The 20702-nt window shown below is 38.1% G+C and overlaps 1 protein-coding gene across 3 annotated transcripts in view; it reads left to right on the top strand.

Moving 5' to 3' along the window:
- Window positions 1-10019: 10019 nt before the first annotated feature.
- pou2f2a (POU class 2 homeobox 2a) overlaps window positions 10020-20702 on the top strand; it is a 51860-nt gene continuing 41177 nt past the window's right edge. For 2 of the 3 annotated variants that reach the window (XM_089122676.1, XM_089122675.1), the window contains exon 1: window positions 10020-10393. In XM_089122676.1, coding sequence (XP_088978802.1) covers window positions 10291-10393 — 103 coding nt within the window. In that variant the 5' untranslated portion in view covers window positions 10020-10290. The remainder of the gene's footprint in view (window positions 10394-20702) is intronic. The other variant, XM_089122677.1, reaches the window with a different exon arrangement.

Below are 20702 nucleotides of genomic sequence, written 5' to 3'. Positions count from 1 at the left end.
ACAAACAAATAGGCTACATACACGTGTCTAGCTTAAGCTTTTTCTTAAGCTTTATTTGTTAATAATACAATATCCAAACTTTTCTTATGTTCACTAGTCTAATTCGGAACGGAATAAAAAGTATTCCGCCCATATTTCTGTTTTATAATCTAATAATTTGATAGTTTTCGATTGCTGTGTTTAATCCAATGTTTGCTGAAGGTTTTATTTAATACTTTACCTTGACGACATTTTTTTGTGGTATTTAGTGTAGGCTAGTGCTTAAAAAATAAATAATAGAATTTACAATTTACAATTTAGTTAAAATATTAGTGTTGCATTGTTTCAAATATATTTATTGCTTTTAGATATGTCATGTTCATGATGTAACATATTGCTAAAAGGTTACAATTTATAATATGGAAGCATTTGCATTTAGTGTTTAATTATGCATTAACATATTTGCATTTTTGCATATTCAAAAAGCAAACATGCCTTACTCAAGACTTTAATCTAACGAACATATTAAAATCTTGAGTATAAAATAAACGCAAATGTATGTACAAACTTGAATATTAATTCTGTCAATTAATCCCTATAACTTCAATCGTCAAAATTTCGATTGAGAACTGAAACAATATTTACTACAGTCTTTTTATTCACGACCTGAAATAACATTTAGATATTTGAATTTTAAAAATGCAAATATGCATTTATTAAATGCTAGTTGCTGGCAAAAATGTGTACCTCGTGTAAGAGCTGCTATTAATCCGTGCATGCTTTTATAATTTATGTAGGAACATATTTGTTTAATTCCTTAATGTGTATTTAGATTTATAATAAATGTATCTATTTATTTCAAATGACAGAATTACTAAAAGGAAACTGAACTTATAATTGTTGGTAAAACCGGACGTAAAATCTATGCAATGTATTTGCTTTACTCTGTATGCACACCATTTTTTTGGTATTGCTTTAAGACATAAATATAATAAATGCAATTATTATTATCATATGCATGCATATGCTACAAAATACATTTATATTTTGTAAAGTTGTATCTTAATAATTGACTCAAAATCACGTAGAAATATTACATAACAAATTAAATGATAAATCAGTGTTTCCACATATATCATAAATATATTAGTAGCCTATGGGACATATCGTTCGCATTTTAAACGGGAGGATAGATGAGTGAAAACCTTATGTTTTGTCTTGAAGGACTCGTCGGGTTCGTTGTTTTCCCTGGTATTTTAGAACATTTCGCTCACCTCAGCAAAAAGCGGCAAAATAGTATCGATCTGTCAGTTTTAACAACAATTTAAACATCAACTTCTGGTTCAAAAGGCTTTGACGATCTAAATATAAAGGGGGAAAAACAACCTTGACATTAACGCTAAAAAATACCATTTGTCCACACAATGTGCAAAGCTGTGCAAAGCCCATTAGCTCGCGACCTCGGTGTCAAAGGGCAGCTGGTCAGTCTCCTGACGCACTGGCCGCGAGAGCGCGCATCGTCTTCTGTCTTTATTGCTCTATTTTTCATTAGTGAAGAAGCACATGTCCAGCATACACATCCAAACAATATAAAATATTAGACATCCAGAGACCTTATATTGGAGTTCTGTAAATATCCATTCGTATTCATATAGCCATTTCTACCTAAATGAAAACCAATAGACAATTTTAAATATACCAAGACCAAGATATTATATTATTTTATTTTATTCTATACTTGTATGATATAAAAATATATGTTAAATAATCTCAAATGTATGTAATGTTCATTTTATAGATATTAAGTAATGATATTTCATGGTGTGATTTGTTTGAAATGAATTTCGCTGGACACGTGCAGGCCTATATAATGGAAACAGTGTGGATGTCATATTTGGTCTGGTTGAATCAATTGATTATCTTGATCTGATCATTGACTTTTTGATGTGCCATCATAAGGATTATTGATCATATTGACCTCCAACATCAATGCTTTGCTTAGGCTTTTTCTGTCATTACACACACATGTGTGTGTGTGCATGCATGCATGCATTTTTTTATGTAAGTACAGTAAGTATTACTTCAAACAAGGCACAAGATCTGAATATATAAATCCAAAAAGTTCCTTTGAATGGGCAAAAATAATTATAATACATTGCCAAAAAAGGTTTGCCATTTATCCATTAATGTTTTATGTACAGAATGAATAAAATGATTTGATTGCTTCACGACAAACACACATACGCATGCACACACACGCACGCTCCGTGAGCTCTCTGCTGGTTGGTTGTCCAGGTGGTTAGAATGCGGGCAAGCGATCAAGTTGAGGGGTTGAAGGTCAATTTCATCCCAGACGAATGACCTCATTCGCTGCAGGCTGACCCCTGTGGTCAAACTGGTAAGGGGTGGAAAGAAAGAGATAAATAGAGAGAACGAAAGAAGAAAGGATTGGTCATCTAACAGTCATGATGTTGTCGTCTTAGGTGCGAATTTTCCTTTGGTCAGATTCTGCCATGGTCCTATTATATTAACTAGATTCTCTCTTATATCCATACGTCTTTCTTTCTCTCACTCTCGCTCTCATGAATTAACACCTGACCTTGACCACTGACACTGAACATAACCTTCAAGAGTGCCTAAACATCAACCCCCACGGCCCCGAAATGCACGCACACACACACACACACACTCGCACACATAAAGAGAAAGAAGAGAAGAACAAACACACAGATGTCCAGAAGAGATAGAAGCTTGTGTGAGGATGTTAAGTAAATGTCACATCATGAATTGCACTTAGGATTCTCCTCTAAAAATATAGCACTTTTTTTATTTAAAACAATAATAAGGAGAGATGGTGCATATCTCATTTTCTTTTTATAAAAAAAAACTACAGTAAGACTCCCTTTCACAAAATGTGAGTTTTGTCATCTAGCTGTTGAAAAAAAAAAATACACTGCAGGCCTTTTTCAGTTAGCTTATATAACCTTAGCTATATGTATGCACACACAATTAACAAAAATATACACCTTAAAAATAGGCTATAGGCTAAAAATGTTTTATACATAGTAGTAAACAAGACACAAACGAGGGAATGCAAGGCCAGGAAGAAGAAAAAAACACTAACCATAGAATTCTCCAGACTAAGTATTTACACACTCCTATAGGTTTTGTTACTTCTCCTCCCCCAAACACCCCTCTCTTTTTCTTTCTTCCCGCTTAATCCCTGCCTACTTCACCACATGTTTTCTAATCCCAAATATCAGAGGTATCCCCCCCTCGCCTTTGAGCCCCTAATTCTGTAACCTCCTTTGATACAACCTTCTTTGCTTCCTCTTTCCCTTTTTTTCCCTTCGTCTTATCACTCACTCACACTCCCTGCAGTTGTCCTCTCGTGCCTCGTCTATTGTTTTCCTCAGTTCTTTCTCTTTTATGTTTAAAACGTCCATTTTGTTTCTTTCGCCACAAACAATTGCAATTAAATGCATTTTAAAAAATACAATATATATAAAAATGCGTTTCTTGAACTTGATCCCATTGAAAAATTATTTAGAAATAATATGCCGTATTGTCTTGTTTACTGTATTTTGACGTCGGGCGAGTGTGAGAATACGCAGCCTCGTGCATGTTTGTTCATGTCGCCAAGTGTCATATCAATAGGTTAATAGGCGTGATGTCACATTCAGTAAGTCGCTGATTAGTTGGCACTTCACCAATCCATACACTAGTCAGGAGTCATAGACCCTTCCGCATTGATTTCCCCCTTGCCTTAAGAATGAGGTAGAGGTCGGCATGGGGTTCAGGCATCGATCGACCCCAAATCACAACCCACCCGTTCCTAGTCAACCTGTGTCACCATAGCTATCCAATGCTTTGCTTTGCTTCTGCCTCACCTGATTGGCTGATTACGGCTCGGTCAAGGTGCGTCTGTAATTGGGCCTCGTTGTGATTGACAGCTAGGTTGACATGCTCACCCATGGATGAGCGCCCCTGTGTTTGACCATCTGATGGGACCGTTGAACCAACTGCTACGCTCGCCCATACAAAACATGGCCACGGATGTGCGCGGCTAACCTTTGACACCCTAATTTGCTTAGTCACCATTTAAAGTTGTGTGATGGTCCATTTAGGTTGGCCGACTTCCATAATTGAGTCCTCTCGATGGATCTCGTTCATTATTTGCGTCAAATAATTCCTCCCGTCCCGCTTTCTTCACTGCTGGATAATTACAAGTCATAGTCCTCTGTTTTTTCTTCATCTCCTCTAGTTTCATTGACTCTGAACATCCCTTTTCCTCACCCACTTATCAGCGTTCAGCTTTTCAGCTTCCGGATTCCCAGCTGTAATCTCATCGGCGTTGCTCCCCTCGTTCTCCTTTTTCTCTCTCCCCCTCTCTCTCTCTCTCTCGTCTTCACTGTGTAAGCAAGAGAGTAGAGGTTGTTAAACATTTTTCTTCTCTCTTAATTGTTTTGACTTGTGCCATCGGCATCCCGATTAGGGCCCATTGATTTCCTAGTGCTAAGTGCATTGATTTCTACATTTCTTATTGATCTCGGTTCTAAATCTACCCACACACAGTCTCAATGCACAAGGCGAGAAAGAGGGAGAGGAGGAATCTGTTACGTGTGTCATTGTTAGCCTCAAAAGGAGTTAAAAACTTGTTAGAAATACCTGGAAATGTGGCTCTAATGATATGGTTAGTCATTGGTTATTTATGTTTGAGTAGTTAAATCAACTCAATTTACTTTGAAAATGTGCATGGCATATTGACCTTTTAAAAAATGATACCTTAACACACAAATGATTGTTTTTTTAGGGCTGTCAAATGATTAATCACGATTAATCGCATCCAAAATAAAAGTTTGTGTTTACATACTATATGTGGGTGCACTGTGTATAATTATTTTGTGTATATATATAAATACACACACATGCATGTATATTTAAGAAAAAATATCATTTATATATACTGCCATACAAAGCAAAAAGGCAGTAACTGCAGTTTTGGTAAAGCATTAATTATTACAATTTTCATGACATTCAAGGCATCCTTTGTTATGTGACAAAACATCTTATCTTAAATGCGTGTCGTTTTAGAGAGAAATGGTAGTCGTTTGTACAGTAACTGCAAAAAACCCTAGCAGAAGTCATTTTTCTCAGTTCTGCACTCTGCGTAGTTACTGCCTTTTTGCTTTGTAGGGCAGTATAAATATTTATATTTATATATAATATAAATTATATATAAATCTATATACAGTATATACATGAAAATATATATACAAGCATGTATGTGTATTTATATATATATATGTATAAAATAATTATACACAGTGCACCCGCATATAAACACAAACTTTTATTTTGGATGCGATTAATCGTTTGACAGCCCTAAAAATATTATAATTTTATAAATATTTTTGTGAACCATCAGTGAAATGGTTTCACTATTTAATTGTTGATTTATGAAATTTAACATCCATTTTTAATGCAAAAGTACAAATAATGGACATAGAAAAGTGCATGTTTACACCACCGCACACATGCTCAGAATAACACGCGTGCTTTAGCTTTTGCCTCTGCGTAGCCACGCACACACACACTCGGCACCCCATAAAGATCACAGACTGTATTGGGGCTTTATCCTCTTCCGCTGTAACGGTGGATCACATATTCAGCAGGTCTCTGACGGGGCAAAATCAGCTCCCCCTCTCAAGCTAGTCTGCGCACTACTGATAGCCCCGTCCATGTCATAGCATTAGGCCGCTGCAGGCCGCTGCGGGCGAGACACATCGCAAGCACTTTGGGGGTCGATGTCTTTTACTAGCGCTGACTGCTGGATCTTCAGCTGCTGTTTCCCAAGTCTTTGATCGTGTTAAAGCTAGCATAGCGTGGAATGATGGTAGAATCTGTATGAAACGGAAAAGACTCTTTGTGGCGGGTCCTGTAAAGGATGCATTAATAAAAAAAAGGAAATAAAAAAAAATCTTGTTTGTGATTTTTAGCCCCCATAAGCAAATGTGTGAAATCGGAATATTGTAAGAGTGTTTGGAAAGCTATATGCAAGAAGGCAAAAGATGTAAGCAGCCTAGCGTGTAGGTCAAACAGATTATAAAGCACATTTGTTGTGGTATGTTTCAAGTCATTATAATATTAACTTCATCTGTAATTGAATATCTTGTTCTTCTCCCTTCATGTTCACTTTGAAATTAATTTTTGGTATGTTTTAGCTGAGCTTTGTTTCCACAGTAGTTTCAAATTTTTTATATTTTTAGGTCAAACCGTTCTTGTCTGTCAGTCATATAATGGAGACCTATGGGGTCCACCTCAAAGAGCATGCACAGGCAAGTCCAGATTAAACATGATTTAATGACTCGTGAATGTAAGTACACATTGACACGAAACGAGCAGTTTGTGTGAGAAAACGAACAGTACTTATATCGTTTTTACCTTTTGTAACCACAGCCACGTCCAAGTGATCTGAAGGCGCGGACGCTTTTTGGCTGTGGTTACAAGATGTAAAAACGATATAAATACTTTTCGTTTTCTCCCACAAACCGCTCGTTTAGTGTCTTAAGCCATCATACTTACATTTACGAGTCATTAAATCATGTTTCATTTGGACTTCTCTGTGCATGCTCTTTAAGGTGGACCCCATATACCTCCATTATAAGACTGACAGACAAGAACGGTTTGACCTAAAAATATCAAAATTGAAAATACTGTGTGTGGAAACAAAGACACCCACATCTTGGATGCCCTTGAGGTAAGCTGAAACATATCAAAAATTAATTTCAAAGTGAACTATCCCTTTAGGAGATGGAAGTGTATGCAAGAAATCTCATAAAGAACTACAAATCCCAACATTAGCTGGCATGCTATCTGTCAAGACGACAAGATCCATATGTCTATTGGTGATAAAGAGTAGACAACATTAGCACTGTGCAATTATTACCCAACTGCGTGTGTGTTAAAAGAGCTACGGCGCAGAGGATGGATTTGTATTAAGGGTATTGGCAGACTTGAGCTGGGTATTGACAATATGTCAGCACTGATCATTAGATCAGCTGAACAGAGAAAGTGTGTAAGTCCTGGCTTGAATCACTTCTAACTCCATCATTCAGGAATTGAACAGATGATGGCTAAAGCATAGAGCATTTTTACATCTTGTGAATGTGATTAAGGAATGTGTATGCGCAACGTGCTCAAAGACTGAGTTTAACATTATATTCTTATTTGTGTTGGAGCAATCCAGAGTTGTTTTTGGATCTGTCTATGTTTGTGAGAAAGAACGATATTGTATTCCGTGTGCCGTGTGTGTGTGTGTCGGGTTGCACCACAGTGGGAATCTGTCCTATAGCCACAGTATTAGCTGCTTGTTACAGAAAGAGGGGGGTGTTGATATAATTGTAAGCTGGTATTGATTGGGGCGCCTTGTTATTGATGAGAGAGAATTTAATTCGACCAACGCATTTGTCAACATGACATTGCCATTTAACGATGAACTCTTTCACTATCGCTGTCTGGTTCACCCACCCAGTCACACACAGGAGGAAGTTTCTTTTTTATGTGTGCACTGGGTAATGATTATTTCTATTGATCGCCAAGTTGTTTATTTTTTTATCACAACAAGAACAACATAAATAGTGATAATGAGGCCATGAAATAATATTAATATCCGCCCCAAATAAAAAATGCTGGGGTTTTTTTAACCCAATTTTGGCTCAAAAATGGAAAAACCCAAACGTTGGATTAAAAAATGCAATTTAACAGCTGGGTTTGTCCGTATTCGACCTAAATTGGTTTAAAACAACCCAATATTTTTTTAGAGTGTTTACTGTGACTTTATTATATAGAGGTGCTTAAACTATTTTAACTGATATCGTTGTGTACATTTGCAATTGTAATGTTTTTTCTGAAAGAAAAGAGTTTTCTGTGCATATTGATTTTTAGTTTTCTATTTTTTTTTTTTTTAAATGATGACATGTCAGTCGTAATGGCTACTGGTGTTCAGGGACATACTGAGCTGACCATTGAATGTAACCAAATGGAAATGTCATATTTGGAAACTATGTTTCAGCCTGCACACCTTTCTTCCTTCTCGCGTTATAGACGCGCAAAACACACTATATTCTACAAGAAATAATTGCTTTTGTCTGGAAGGAGTTTGGATGGGGGGGTTCGCAGCGCGTGCCCTTTCAGGCGAGGGGGGTTCGTGAAGGACAACTTGTCGCTTCTTTTTTTTTTTTTTTTTTCCTTCTTCCGTCAACCCCCCCCCTCTCGCTCGTTGGACACGCGGATGTCATCTGTCAAATGGAGGGGGTGCTTGGGGACAATAAAGCTCAAGGAACCATTGTGAGGCTGTTGTGTTGCAGGAAAATATGATTTTTAACAAATAAAATAGTAGGCAATGGCATTTAAAAAAAAATCAAATAGCTATTAATGCATCTTTTAAATCAAATATGAAAATGTAGGCTAGTTGCATTTTTTTTTATCTGATGATAACCCTGTAATTGATATATATCAAATCTCTGACTTCGGATATAGTAGATAGACAGATAGATAGCCTAGATAGAGACAGGAAGATTGGGGCGAGTGTGCGTTTGGGGGTGGGGGATCAAGCGCTGCGCTTTCGATTTTTCCCGTATTGACTGCGATGTTTAGCGTATAGATTTTTCTATTTAAAAAAATCCATGTCGGCAATAATCTGGAGTGTAAGTGCGCGACATAGATTGTAGCTTTATTACTGACAGCATTCAGTGTGTCGGAAAGAGGGAATGAAAGGTAGAATCGGTGAGAGAGAAAGAGAGAGAGAGAGAGAGAGAGAGAGAGAGAGAGAGAGAGATACCCTAGACTAGCAATAGAACAAATGAAACTTTTGTGAGGTAGCGATAATCGGTTTCTGTTTGTTGCTTATTCACAATGCAGCTTCGTTAATAATCACCATAACATATCAATGGCTTCTCCATAGGAATGGTCGCTTAAATCGACCGTATCTTTTCCAACAGACATATAGGCTACTTGCATGTAGATGAGGATATAATCACCTGATGTAAGCCACTCTGTGAATGTGTGTAAGCCTATCGATCAGCGGCCCACCGCGATCATCAGAGTCATCATAATGAAGAGTAATCAAGCGATCATTACGCAGGATAGCTTGCCTTATATGGGATTAGTAAAAAAAGGGAAGGGGAGAGGGGGAGGAATGGATGGAGGGAGAGAAAGGGGGGGCGGGGGGAGTATAGCGGCTGCTCCGCTCGTTTCAGTGTTGCTTTCATACCGGGAGGCGGACAGAGCTCGCAAGCTACCGGGGTTCCCAGATAACGGGACTATCGTAACGGACACACACGCACACACAGACGGATGGTGGGACAGAGCCAAAGAGACGAATTCCGCTTAACGGGTACCGTGTTGTTTTCTTTTCGTTCAGTTTTCGTTCAGTGCCCAAGCAGTGTTGCTTATTTATTTCTTTATGTATCGATTGATTGCGTTTTAATTACTGGCTCGTGAGTGGAAGCGAAGGGAGAGCGCGTAGAGCCGCTGCGTAGCCTTACACGTACGTGACTACTTAAATATATTAAGCGATTATTTTATATTTTATACACAAAAAAAATCATATGCTGCTTGAAATGCGTGCAAGGTGCGCGAGATAAACCACACAGTAGGAGAGCTAGAAACCAAATAGAGAAACCAAATATTCACGTTAAACCTTTGTAAACCGTTTTAAAGCCAGCAGCCGCGATTGATTGTAATGAACCAAATAGTTTTTGTACTAAAGTGAACACAATTTTGACTCGAGATTTGTTTAAAAAGCGAAACCAAAGTGGAACCAGATCGCGGCGCGCGCAAGGCCATTGTGACGTTTACCGGCCGCACACCTGGTCTCGCGCGGGATATGCAAAACCCAGGAAATCTTACGAGTTAAAAAGTTATAGTTACAACCAACGGTTCGACATTTGCTAGCGTATGTCTAAACGTTGCTGATTAGATTCACGGATTTGTCAGCTAAGCAATTGACAAAAACACTTTTAATAGCTAGACGATATTAAGACCGCTTGAAAGATCCGGACTATCCGTCTGTGTGTCAGTCCGAGATAGAGCATCCCCGAGGAAGTAGTAATGACTGTGAGGCGCAATACCAAAAATGTAAAGATAGCTTGAGCAGTTTACTTACGTTAAACCAAATACTAACTGTTACCAAAAAGGAACAACCTCAAAACAGTCTACTTGACAAAAAAAGCAACCAAAGATAAAGAAACTCAAGACAAGCGCCAAACACAAGAGACCATAGAAGAAAAGCCCAGACGACAACGGATCATGTTTGTTCCCTTGCCGGTGCCGTTAGTGTTTCAGAGAACCGCTCCTGATTTCAGCGCCTGGCGACTCAAGTCTCCGCTGCCTCTGCGCTCCGGTAACTCCGGTAAGAGAAACCTTTACCTTTTTCTGGTTAATAATGTCGAAAACAGCTTTACTTTCCCCCCTCAATATTAAGAAGAAAAAAATAAATAAATGTGAAGTCGAAACACCTGTTCAGACCCAATCCATATTTTTTGTATTTCTTACAAAATAGCCTTAACGTTATATCCGTTTTTGTGTGTGTATCATTAAAATGTGCCATTTTGAGTGTGTAGCCTATTAATGAAGGCTAGAGGTGAAACGACGTCTGGCCATAATTGCCCTTGTTTGAATGGTTAGTCTCGGCCTCTTTTGGCTTCTTTCATGCTTCTGTCCTCCCCGTATCTGCTGCTCCATCTGCCGTCTGACTCTCTTCTCACGACCGGTTCAGGGAATATTCATGGTAATTTATCGATTCCGCCGAGATCGATACACGCAGACACTGGGGGGAAAAGGACAGAGCGAGTGTGTGAATTTAACGACAAGTCTAAGAATGATGAGAATGAATGTCACTTTATTTGTTGATGTTTTTGTCGATTTTAAGTGCTTTCACTTTAGGGTTAAATAACGCAATTAGCTTTATTTAATCTCAAATTAAAGTCTTCAATAACTGACTGTAGCGAAGAAGAAAGCTTTGAAATGGCAGAAATAACTTTTATTTTTAGACTTTTAGTTAGACTTTTACATTGTTGGATTCATGCAGTGTCTTTTCATTTTACAAATAAACAACACGTGCGATAATATAGGCTTAGCCTATTGGCTATTCAGTGAAGCTTCTTGTAGCCCAATTTAATTAACCAAGTTTCTGTGCAAATTATTAATATGTAGCCTAGTCTTTTTTTTTTAGGTAATATTATACGTGTAACATGACTATGTAATGCGAAGTATTACCAGCTTTTTGTAGTTTTGGGCTAGTGAAAAGAAAGAACATTGTATTTTTTTATTGTGGGTATAGTGTTGGTTCTAAAGTGCTGCATTAGTGAGGGGGGCGGGTACGCGCAACGTGTGCGCGCAACGTCTGGCATTCAACGAAGCGGAAATTTTCCAACCAGCAGATGTATTAAACGTATGCCACTTATAGATCATCTGTCACCTTGTGGCACATCCTCACACGGAAACAAGGAAATTTAAAACTAAATTTCTGGCTGTCTTTAACTTTAAGTGTATAGGCAACTACAAAGTAGATATGCTAGACCTTATTGAGATTGGACGCCATATTTAGGCTATTTTTAATGTACTTTTTTGTTATTGAAAATGCGGTTGTGAGGGACAAACGGACCTAAAGTCTATCCCCCCCCTCCCTGCTGTTTTGTTGTTGTTGTTGTTGTTGTGGGCAATCTGTAGTAGAACGATTGGCGTCATAGTTAAAAATTAATAAAATACAACCAATTAAATAGAGTGTGTCCCTCACAGCCTTGTTTTCATGATCAAAAAGTGAATATTGGCGTCTGCCCTGAAAAAAGGTTTAGGCCTACACCTCTAGATATGAGAGTCTTTAATTACTGGCGCCTAAATGAGCAAAGAGCCAGACGTTAAGCCTTCCTCAGCTGCACCACATAATGGGCCCACATGGTGATGTGCTTTCTTGAAATGCAGGTAGTGTTAAAATTGGATTGGCTTGCTTGTTTGAGGCTGTTGGTTAGGATTTGGCTTTTTATGACAGAAGTGAATGGGATCGTAAAATAAAGATGATTCTATTGGCTAGGACGTAGACATTCTTCAATTTACATGGGAAAAACAATGTTAAATTTATTTTGAACAGGATAATGTGATTTTTTTTTCATGTTTTACTTGTATTGTCTAGTGTGTAACCTTGTGTCCAGTGTTTTCCGACACGGTTGTGTTTGTTTTGAAATAACATTATCACTCAATGTGTTAAATATATATATATATATATATATATATATATATATATATATATATATATATATATTAGACTTTCCATGAAATTGGAAAAGTGTGTGGTTGCCGCAAGTTTTGAAGACTAACCTTTTCGGATTTTAAAATAACGCTATAGGTTATACCTTTCAGTTCCTTGATAATATAAGACTCAAAATGGACACCAGGCGCCACAGCTGACATTAAATGCTGCAGAGGTCAGAGTGACAAGCAGAGCAGCCAGTGAGGATCTTTATGTTGGGTGAGGGAAAGTACATTTATGTTCAGCCTTACTTACAGATGATAGACACTATCAAGGGCATTGGTTCAAAGTTTTTACTAGATTTTTCCTGGCGATGACCATGAAGATATCTTACAGGTTTTACCCTGAGTACTTGCTGTAGAATCTTGGCGTCACTGAGATTTGGTTCTGTTGATTCCCCTAAGCCTTGGTTGTGAATGTAGCTAATAGAACCAATGCTCTTTATAGTGTCGAAAATAGATGTACATTTCCGTACTTATCCTTATTGGCTGTTCTGCTTGTTAAATCAAGATGTACATTTTGGTCTAAAAGTCTGAGATGACATTTAAAATATGTTTTTTAAAATATATTTTTTATTAAATTACACCTGTTGAAAATTGTATACAACATTTGGCGATTTGGATATACAAAAAAAAAACAAGCGGTCTGAAACTTTTGGACTTTTATTATGTGTTTTTAGCACTTGAGAGCGAATGCTTATCGAGATCCACCATCATCTGTTTAGGCCTCGTCATGTTGTCGTCCTTGTGCTGTGAGTAACATTGTTGCATTGTTCTGTAACACTTTATTTTAGTGTGCCTGTCACATAAGTTACACAGTTATTATATCAGTAATTATTAAATGTGCATAATTACATGCTAATCCAAACCCCAACCCTATAGTACACTGTATAAAATGATATAATAAGTTATGACAACATAGGCTATGTTTTTATATCACTCTTAAATTTATTCAAGATTCAACAATGTTTTTTTAAGCCAGTATGACTTTAATATCCAAGTTCATTGTACTTAATCACACAGTATCAAGGACACATTAAAAAAAAAGTGTAATCCATTGTTCTTTTTTTGTGCATTCTCTAAACCTTTTTCAGGGTCACTTTTATGGAATAATAGGTTTTTGTGATTCTTATGCAATAAATATTTCCACAGCCCATATTCACCAGAAAATAGGTTTATGTTGCAGTGTAAACTTAAAGAGAATTTAGGGGTCTGCTTGAGGTTAAAGGTCAAATGCGATCTGGTCACTCGACGTGGGTCTGTCTGCGCGAGCGAGCTGTGTTTACACTGATACAAATTTACAGTTTGATGCGCCGTAAAGTGTTTTAACCTCAAACAGGTATTGATTAAGGAAGATCAGCCCTGCCGTCCTCAGCAAGAGAGAGCGTGTGTGTGTGTATAGATCGGATTTGAGCGGGAACGTCGGCGAGTCCCAGTGCTAACGTGATTGCGAATGACAAAATGTCCACCCGGGTTTGTTAGGGACATAATGGGGAATCAATAGACACAACAGAGATGTCAATACAACATGCTTTATTGCATTAAACCACCTCTCTCTTCCCCATCCCGACACCTAGGCTTGCTCTAACTCACACACGCATCAACACACACACATCCACTGGTTCGCGTGTTTTGTTTTTTTCTTTTTTGATGTTGCACTTACAGGAAACTGAAATCATTTGAAGTACTGCACTCATTGCACTAAGTATCTCTGGGCACATACACACATGCATTAAAACAAACGCACTCACACACGCACAGCAGTTCCCTGCTGAGAGCCTACCTTTCCGATCGGAGCCATCTCTGTCCCTCCATCCATCTCTCTCTCTCTCTCTCTCTTGAGTATCCATGGAGACATTCATAGGCCATTAAGCAGATGGTAATAAAGGGATGTAGGTAAACACTCTCTCCCCTGTGCCGGCCCTCACCTCTGCGATGGAGACCACCATAAGGACCACAGCCGACTAAATGGACCTCATTCGGACTCCAATACCCCATATCTGACAGGGCCAAGTGGTTTTTTTTCACGCTGTAGTGTGTGTTTGTGTTACCTGGTGTGTAGGTGAGGACGTATGCGTAATGATCGCTGGAGGGACAGTGTGTTGGCCGATTTCTGATAGCTCTTAACACACTGAGCGCTATTACGGTCCAACCATCTGAAATGGAATCCGGTGGTCATATTGTGCAGACGGAGCAAGACACGATGTCTATTTTCTCTCGATGGACCTTTATCAGACTCATAAACCAAATTACACGGTACGGCCATGTTAATACACTCTCGCTGGTCAACTGTGACCTGTCCATTTCTATGTCTCTATTGTTGGAAAACCAAGTGACACCAGTTATTTCTTCTTTAGAAACACAAAAGGAGAAGTTTTGAAGAACGTTCATGCTGCTTAATAAAAGTGGATGGTGACCAAGAACTGTAGAGGTTAAAGCGCCATAAGAACATCATGGAATTAGTCCATAGGACTCTTCCGAAACCACATGATATCTTTGTGTGAGGAACAGCCTCAATTTGTGTTGCTTGACTGACAGCCACCAGACGTGGTCACCATTTATTTGAATTGTTTGGGGAAAAAAGCAGCTTGGAGAGTATGATTGAAGAAAGTAATGGATTTTTAGTAATTGATGAATTTTCTTCACTTTTTTATTGAAGATTTATCAATGGTTCCATGAAGAACCTTTAAAGTCAATGGAACATTTCCATTGGATAAAACGTTCTTTATATTGGAAAAAGATTCTTCAGAATATCCAAATGTTCTACAGACTAAGAAAAATGGTTCTTTTAAGAACTGTTGGTTCTATTGGTTCTTCTATGGCAATTTTGCAAACCCCCCTTTTGGAACCTTGGGTGAACTTTTATTTTAAAACCTGAAACATAGTTTATGTATGAAATATATGGAAATGTATGTACTAGGGATGTCACGATTCGATACATATCACGATACGATATTATTGCGATACACTAAGAAATATGATAAAAGTTTAACAAAAAATGCTAAAATTCTCACTTTGGTATTACATTGTGGGTTTAAATGAATAGGTTTGGACTTGGTGCTGGTAACCCAAGGACACAGAGACACTAGAATAACAATATTCATGATTCTGAAGCTGAAAATACAGAATTATTTTAGACTAATATGCTTGATCTTGACTAGATATATTTAAAATAAATGTAGGCCACTTTTTACTGGTAACATAAGATATTTGGCATTATCAGGACCCACAAATATTCCCCCAATGCATTATTATACATTATAATCAACATTATATATAGTATTTTAATGTACTACTGACACTAACACTCTGAAAACTTTTTCTCACAGTCATTTTTATTTTGGGGGAACTGTCCACGATACATATTGTCACTATCCACGATACATATTGTCACCATCCACGATACGTATTGTTGCATTTTGTATTGCGATATATCGTGACACGATATATTGTTACACCCCTAGTATGTACGAATGCACACTTTGCCTGAACTCATTTCATAATACAACCCAAATACAGTGGGGTCTACATTGAAAATGTGGTATTGTTTTATTCAATTTAAATCTGGAAATAAACAATGTGAAGATTTTAAAGCAATTAAATTAATATTTACTTATTCCCAGCCCAAATAAGCATGACCAAGCAGCTGAAAACCAGGTCCAGATGGTATATAAAACTAGCTTGGACCACCCTTTCACTCTTAAACTAGTTGTTTGTACAGTATGTAAACAAATAACTCAAACCTTTGCCTTATTTACAGATTGTAAATACCACTCTTTTTATTTCCCTGGAAGCAGCTTGTGAATAGCTCCAGGGCTCTACATCGAGGTCAGGGTCTTACCGCCTCTTAATTAAGATTAAGAATTAGATTTCAGCTCACACGCGCAAACACACAAAAACATACATTTACACTTATACAATTCTTATTGTGGAACCGACAAATGAGCCATCTTGCATTGCTTTCTCCATCTCATTCCCACTTTTTAAGCCCTTGTGATAGAGTCAGGGTTCACTTTTTATTTTGAACAGTTCTGCTAAACAGAAATTGTTAGCTGTTGAGTTTGTGTTTAGAAGAACAAATGTGTTAGATGAAGACCAGTGCAAATTAATCAGGCATGCTTTGTATCTCCAACTTGCTCGAATTAATATTCACTTTTAAACTTTTATTGATTGATCTAGGTTCACCATGCAGGTTTCAGAGTGTGGATGTGTGTCTTTTACAAACCAACCTCTTCTGATGTGGCTATTTAAGTAATAACTCGGGCTCGTAACAACCAGATCTTGTTTGATTGAATTTGTCTCCCACCCCTTCATTTCATATCAGCTTCTGGACCAAAAGTGTCCCTTTTTTGGGCGGGTTTTTCACCACCCAGTTAAATTTGATGGATAAGGTGTATGAAAATGAGCACGTGTGTGTGTGTGTGTGTGTTTGGACCTCAGGGACGTGCTGCCCTTCCCCATGGCTGTGTAGTACTTACAGTCAGGTTCGAAGGGAGAAATTTAATATCCCTCCACAATGTATACACAATGAAGGGGGTATTGCAACAATGGCGCGGAATAAGCGAGAGAGAGGCGGGCGTGAGCAGCAGCTTTTAATAAATCTGAGTGCTTTTGCGCTTCAATCTTCTCAAAGTAACCGCATCTTTACCCTACTCCCCCCTCCTTCAAACACACACATTCACACACAATGTGAACATTTACTTTTTCACTTTTTCACACTTTTGACAGTGGATGTGGCCAGATGAATTTATAGAAAGTCACTCAAGCCCACGCTCTCATGGAAAGATCACAAAGTCTTTTGAATTTCAAAATTCTATCAAAAATATTTTTTGGTAAAAAAATCTATTGAAGGTTGAAGGAAATTATTGAAAGTTCAACAGAGAGTTCAAAGGAATGCCGAGGGCTGGTTAAACAGCGCACATACAATTTGTTAGGTCAAGGGATTTGTTCGTTTTTACACAAAAGCGTCCATTTCATTTTTTTTGTTGTTTTTTTATGTTGTTCGTACACTTAAAAACATTATTTTAATCTTTTCATTCTTTTGACCCTGAAATGAAATCAATCTTCTACTAATCAAACCGTCTTCTATATTTCTTAGACCCCAGTGTGACTAATCAAAATTGTATTCATTTATACATATATATGCATTTACATATGAAGAGTTCAGATGCAAAAGCCTCTAAATGCCATTTGAAATTTTCTTCTTTAATGATGATTTTTATCAAACTTGTATATTTAAGTTCAGTAATTTCACTTAAATAACAATTAATAGGTAATTATCATTGCCATTTAAGTGAAATCACTAAACTTAAATATACAAGTTTGATAAAAATCATCATTAAAGAAGAAAATTTCAAATGGCATTTAGAGGCTTTTGCATCTGAACTCTTCATATATACATGTATATGTGTGTACTTGCACTGTAATCTGTGTAAAAGCGTATTCATCCTAATGCGCGCACACACACACACACTGTACAGGTGAACAGTCTTAATCATCAGCTTACAAATCATCTGATGGTTTCTTAAGGGGATTGAATTTCATTCACAGGATCAGCACACATACACACACTGATATAAATCAAACACATCCTCTTTCATTCCCAGACCTTGGTGTGTTGAGCTGTGTTCGCCAAGCTTTTGTCTAAAAACACAACACCATTCAGCTATCTAGTGACCAAACCACACTGACTGGTCCATGATCAGGCAGCACAGAATGAGGAAGTTGTTGAATTCAAAAGCAGCTGGATGAAAAATATCTAAGGAAGTGTGTGTGTGTGTGTGTGTTTTAAGTTTAATGACTTTGAACATTACTTTCCTGTAACTTCTGATCAGTTGAATGCATCTTTGCTACATAAAGGTATTAAATGACTTGTTTTGCTACTAGCAAATATCGATATGATATGATGTTGTAAATTTGGCTTCAAATAAGAAGTGCAAGTAAAACTTTAAAAAGCAATCGTTTCCAATCTCCTAATGCACTTCTGTGTTCACTCATGATGACACTTTCTGATTTGTGTATATATGAATAGTATGTATTTGTATGTTGAAAATAACTAGGTCAGGTGACCCCCATCACTCCTGCTCCTCCTCCCTATACATCTATCCATCTTCCCCTGTTCCATATGCAGGATGAATATGGTGAGTATACGTGGCGGTCAGCTGCATAATTTTATAAGGAAATCCCATGCTGATTACCCAAGAGGGTAACCACGGGAATGGTGCAGTTGGTGCGGGGTGTGGTTTACCTGACAGGCCGCCCAGCTAATCCCGCAGCTAAGATAAATAGCTAGCCTAGCGCAGACCGTAAGTGGACTTGACCTCTGCCGGCACGGCAGCGGTGCGTGTTTTAAGATAATGAGGGAGTTGTGACATGCACTCATGCGAGGGTTCTGTGTCTATATTTAGCAGGAGATTTGTTATCGTTTTCTCTTGAGTCGTGGCGTACGGCAACAAAGGAAATCTCCAGTCGCATTAACGTATTCAAAAGAGCCCGCGTGCATACGTGAACTTCTAGAGCGACTCTTGAAAAGAAGGCTCTTGTCAGGGTGACTGTGTGTATTCAAATTTCTCTTTTTGGAGACCTTGAAAAGAATCTGAATATCCCAACCGGTTCAAATGGACTCATGAGCGTGAAAGACACTCTTTTTCTCTGCGTGGCTAAAGAGACACCCCCGAATTGGAGTGTGTTCACCAGTTGTCCATTCAGCCGTGCACTCTGACCCCTCTCGCCTCCCTTTGTCTGCCCATGAGGGGCAGTGGGGGTTGACAAGTTGACCCTTGACCTTCTCCTCAGCCCCACCCCTCTTCCGTGCCCCCTTCCATTCACATGCAGCCACTCATCATCCCTCCTCTCCTCCTTTTCATCTCGTCCCGTCTTTCTAAAAGCGCCGTTTTCTTATTGACTCGCTCGCCGTCTCAAGTTCAAGGCCTCGTGGGCCGCTTGCATTGAAGCAGACTGAGGAAACCTCTGTCTATACTGTCTTAATGTTCTTGAATTGCATTGGAAATGGAATGAAGTGCACCAAAATTGCCTCCAAAATTTGGAGATATTGCACATTGTAATGTTGTTTGTAGTGGATCATTGAGGTTGTCTCCGAATTTATCTCCAAAATCCAAGTAAATCAACTGTGGTTGGGTTTCATATTATGACACTTTATTTTACAAGGACTTTTTTGCCATACATATTGTTTGACCTCAATATCCAATGCTCATTATAAGTCCAGCAGGTTTTACTAGATTAATCAAAACACACAGGAATAACTTGAATGAGGCATAGTCCTTGGATGTCAGGAAATACCGCAATACGCAACCAATGACCTTTCGCATGTCACAGAAATACAGACTGGAAACGCGCGAAAGAAACATGGCCTCTCGCGCTCAAGTGTCCTTTATTAGCTGCTCGGCAGACACGCATTCACACGTTTTCCCTGTGTGGTTCAACGCAAAACGAGAGGTGGGAGGTTGAGGTAAAAGACGTGTGAATCGTTGAAAAAAAAGGGTGAAAATTAATAAAAACATACACATGTAAACTCAAAGAATGTCTTTGAGCGAATGTGGTTATGGTGTCCTTTCTTTGGATGGTGCAGTTAAATGATTATCAGAGTGACCTCAGAGTTGAGGATTGAAAATAGAAAAAGGAGGAGGATTGAGATCGGGACAAAGGCGGAATTTGTCGGATTTCACATGAATGTGAAAAACTGTAGAAAAGACAAATCTCAAAAGGACATGATATGGTTTTAGTGCTACTGAGTCTGGATGTCTTAACTGCAATGTAAATCGATGAAAATCGTTTTTTTCTTTTTTGGTATACTATATTTAATGAACATTGTTCAAATTAGCTTGACGACAAGAGACTGCCTAATGCTCTTCCATAAAAGATGATTATAGTTTATTGTACGGCTGTGAACGGAAATGAAACATTACTCCGTAGCAGTTTTTAAGACCTCAATTTTAACACACACACACACACAGAGAGATACAAACTTACTCACAAACAGAGTAGACACACCAACTGCGCTTTCTGTCCTAAAAGCCCCTTTTTACTCCCTCAATTTTGTCCATTTCTCATCCATCCTCTCAGCTTCTGTATTAGAAGGCCGTGATCAACCACACACAGAAAATAACACAAAAAGATGTGCTTGTCAGATTTATGAGCCTCACCACATGTTACCTTGAAGATTCCTCACTTCTTTGTTTATCTGTTTGGAAATTACAAAGCTAACAATTGCGTGTCAAAGCACTTAATGGTAATTGGAGTATGTGTTCATTCTTTGTGTGGCGATACAACTGTAGGAATGGTACATTTGTGCGTGTCGTTTTTCACGGCCAAGGCTAGAATTATTAAAACATTTGTCACTCTGACAGAGTGCTCAGAGAATGTTGTTTCTGTCTACATTGTGCTTTGGTGTTATT

The sequence above is a fragment of the Pimephales promelas genome, chromosome 18 (assembly GCF_988280905.1).
Source record: "Pimephales promelas chromosome 18, fPimPro1.hap1.1, whole genome shotgun sequence".
Lineage (NCBI taxonomy): Eukaryota > Metazoa > Chordata > Actinopteri > Cypriniformes > Leuciscidae > Pimephales > Pimephales promelas.
The sequence above is the reverse complement of the archived record's forward strand: the minus strand, read 5'-3'. Positions and strand labels throughout refer to the sequence as shown.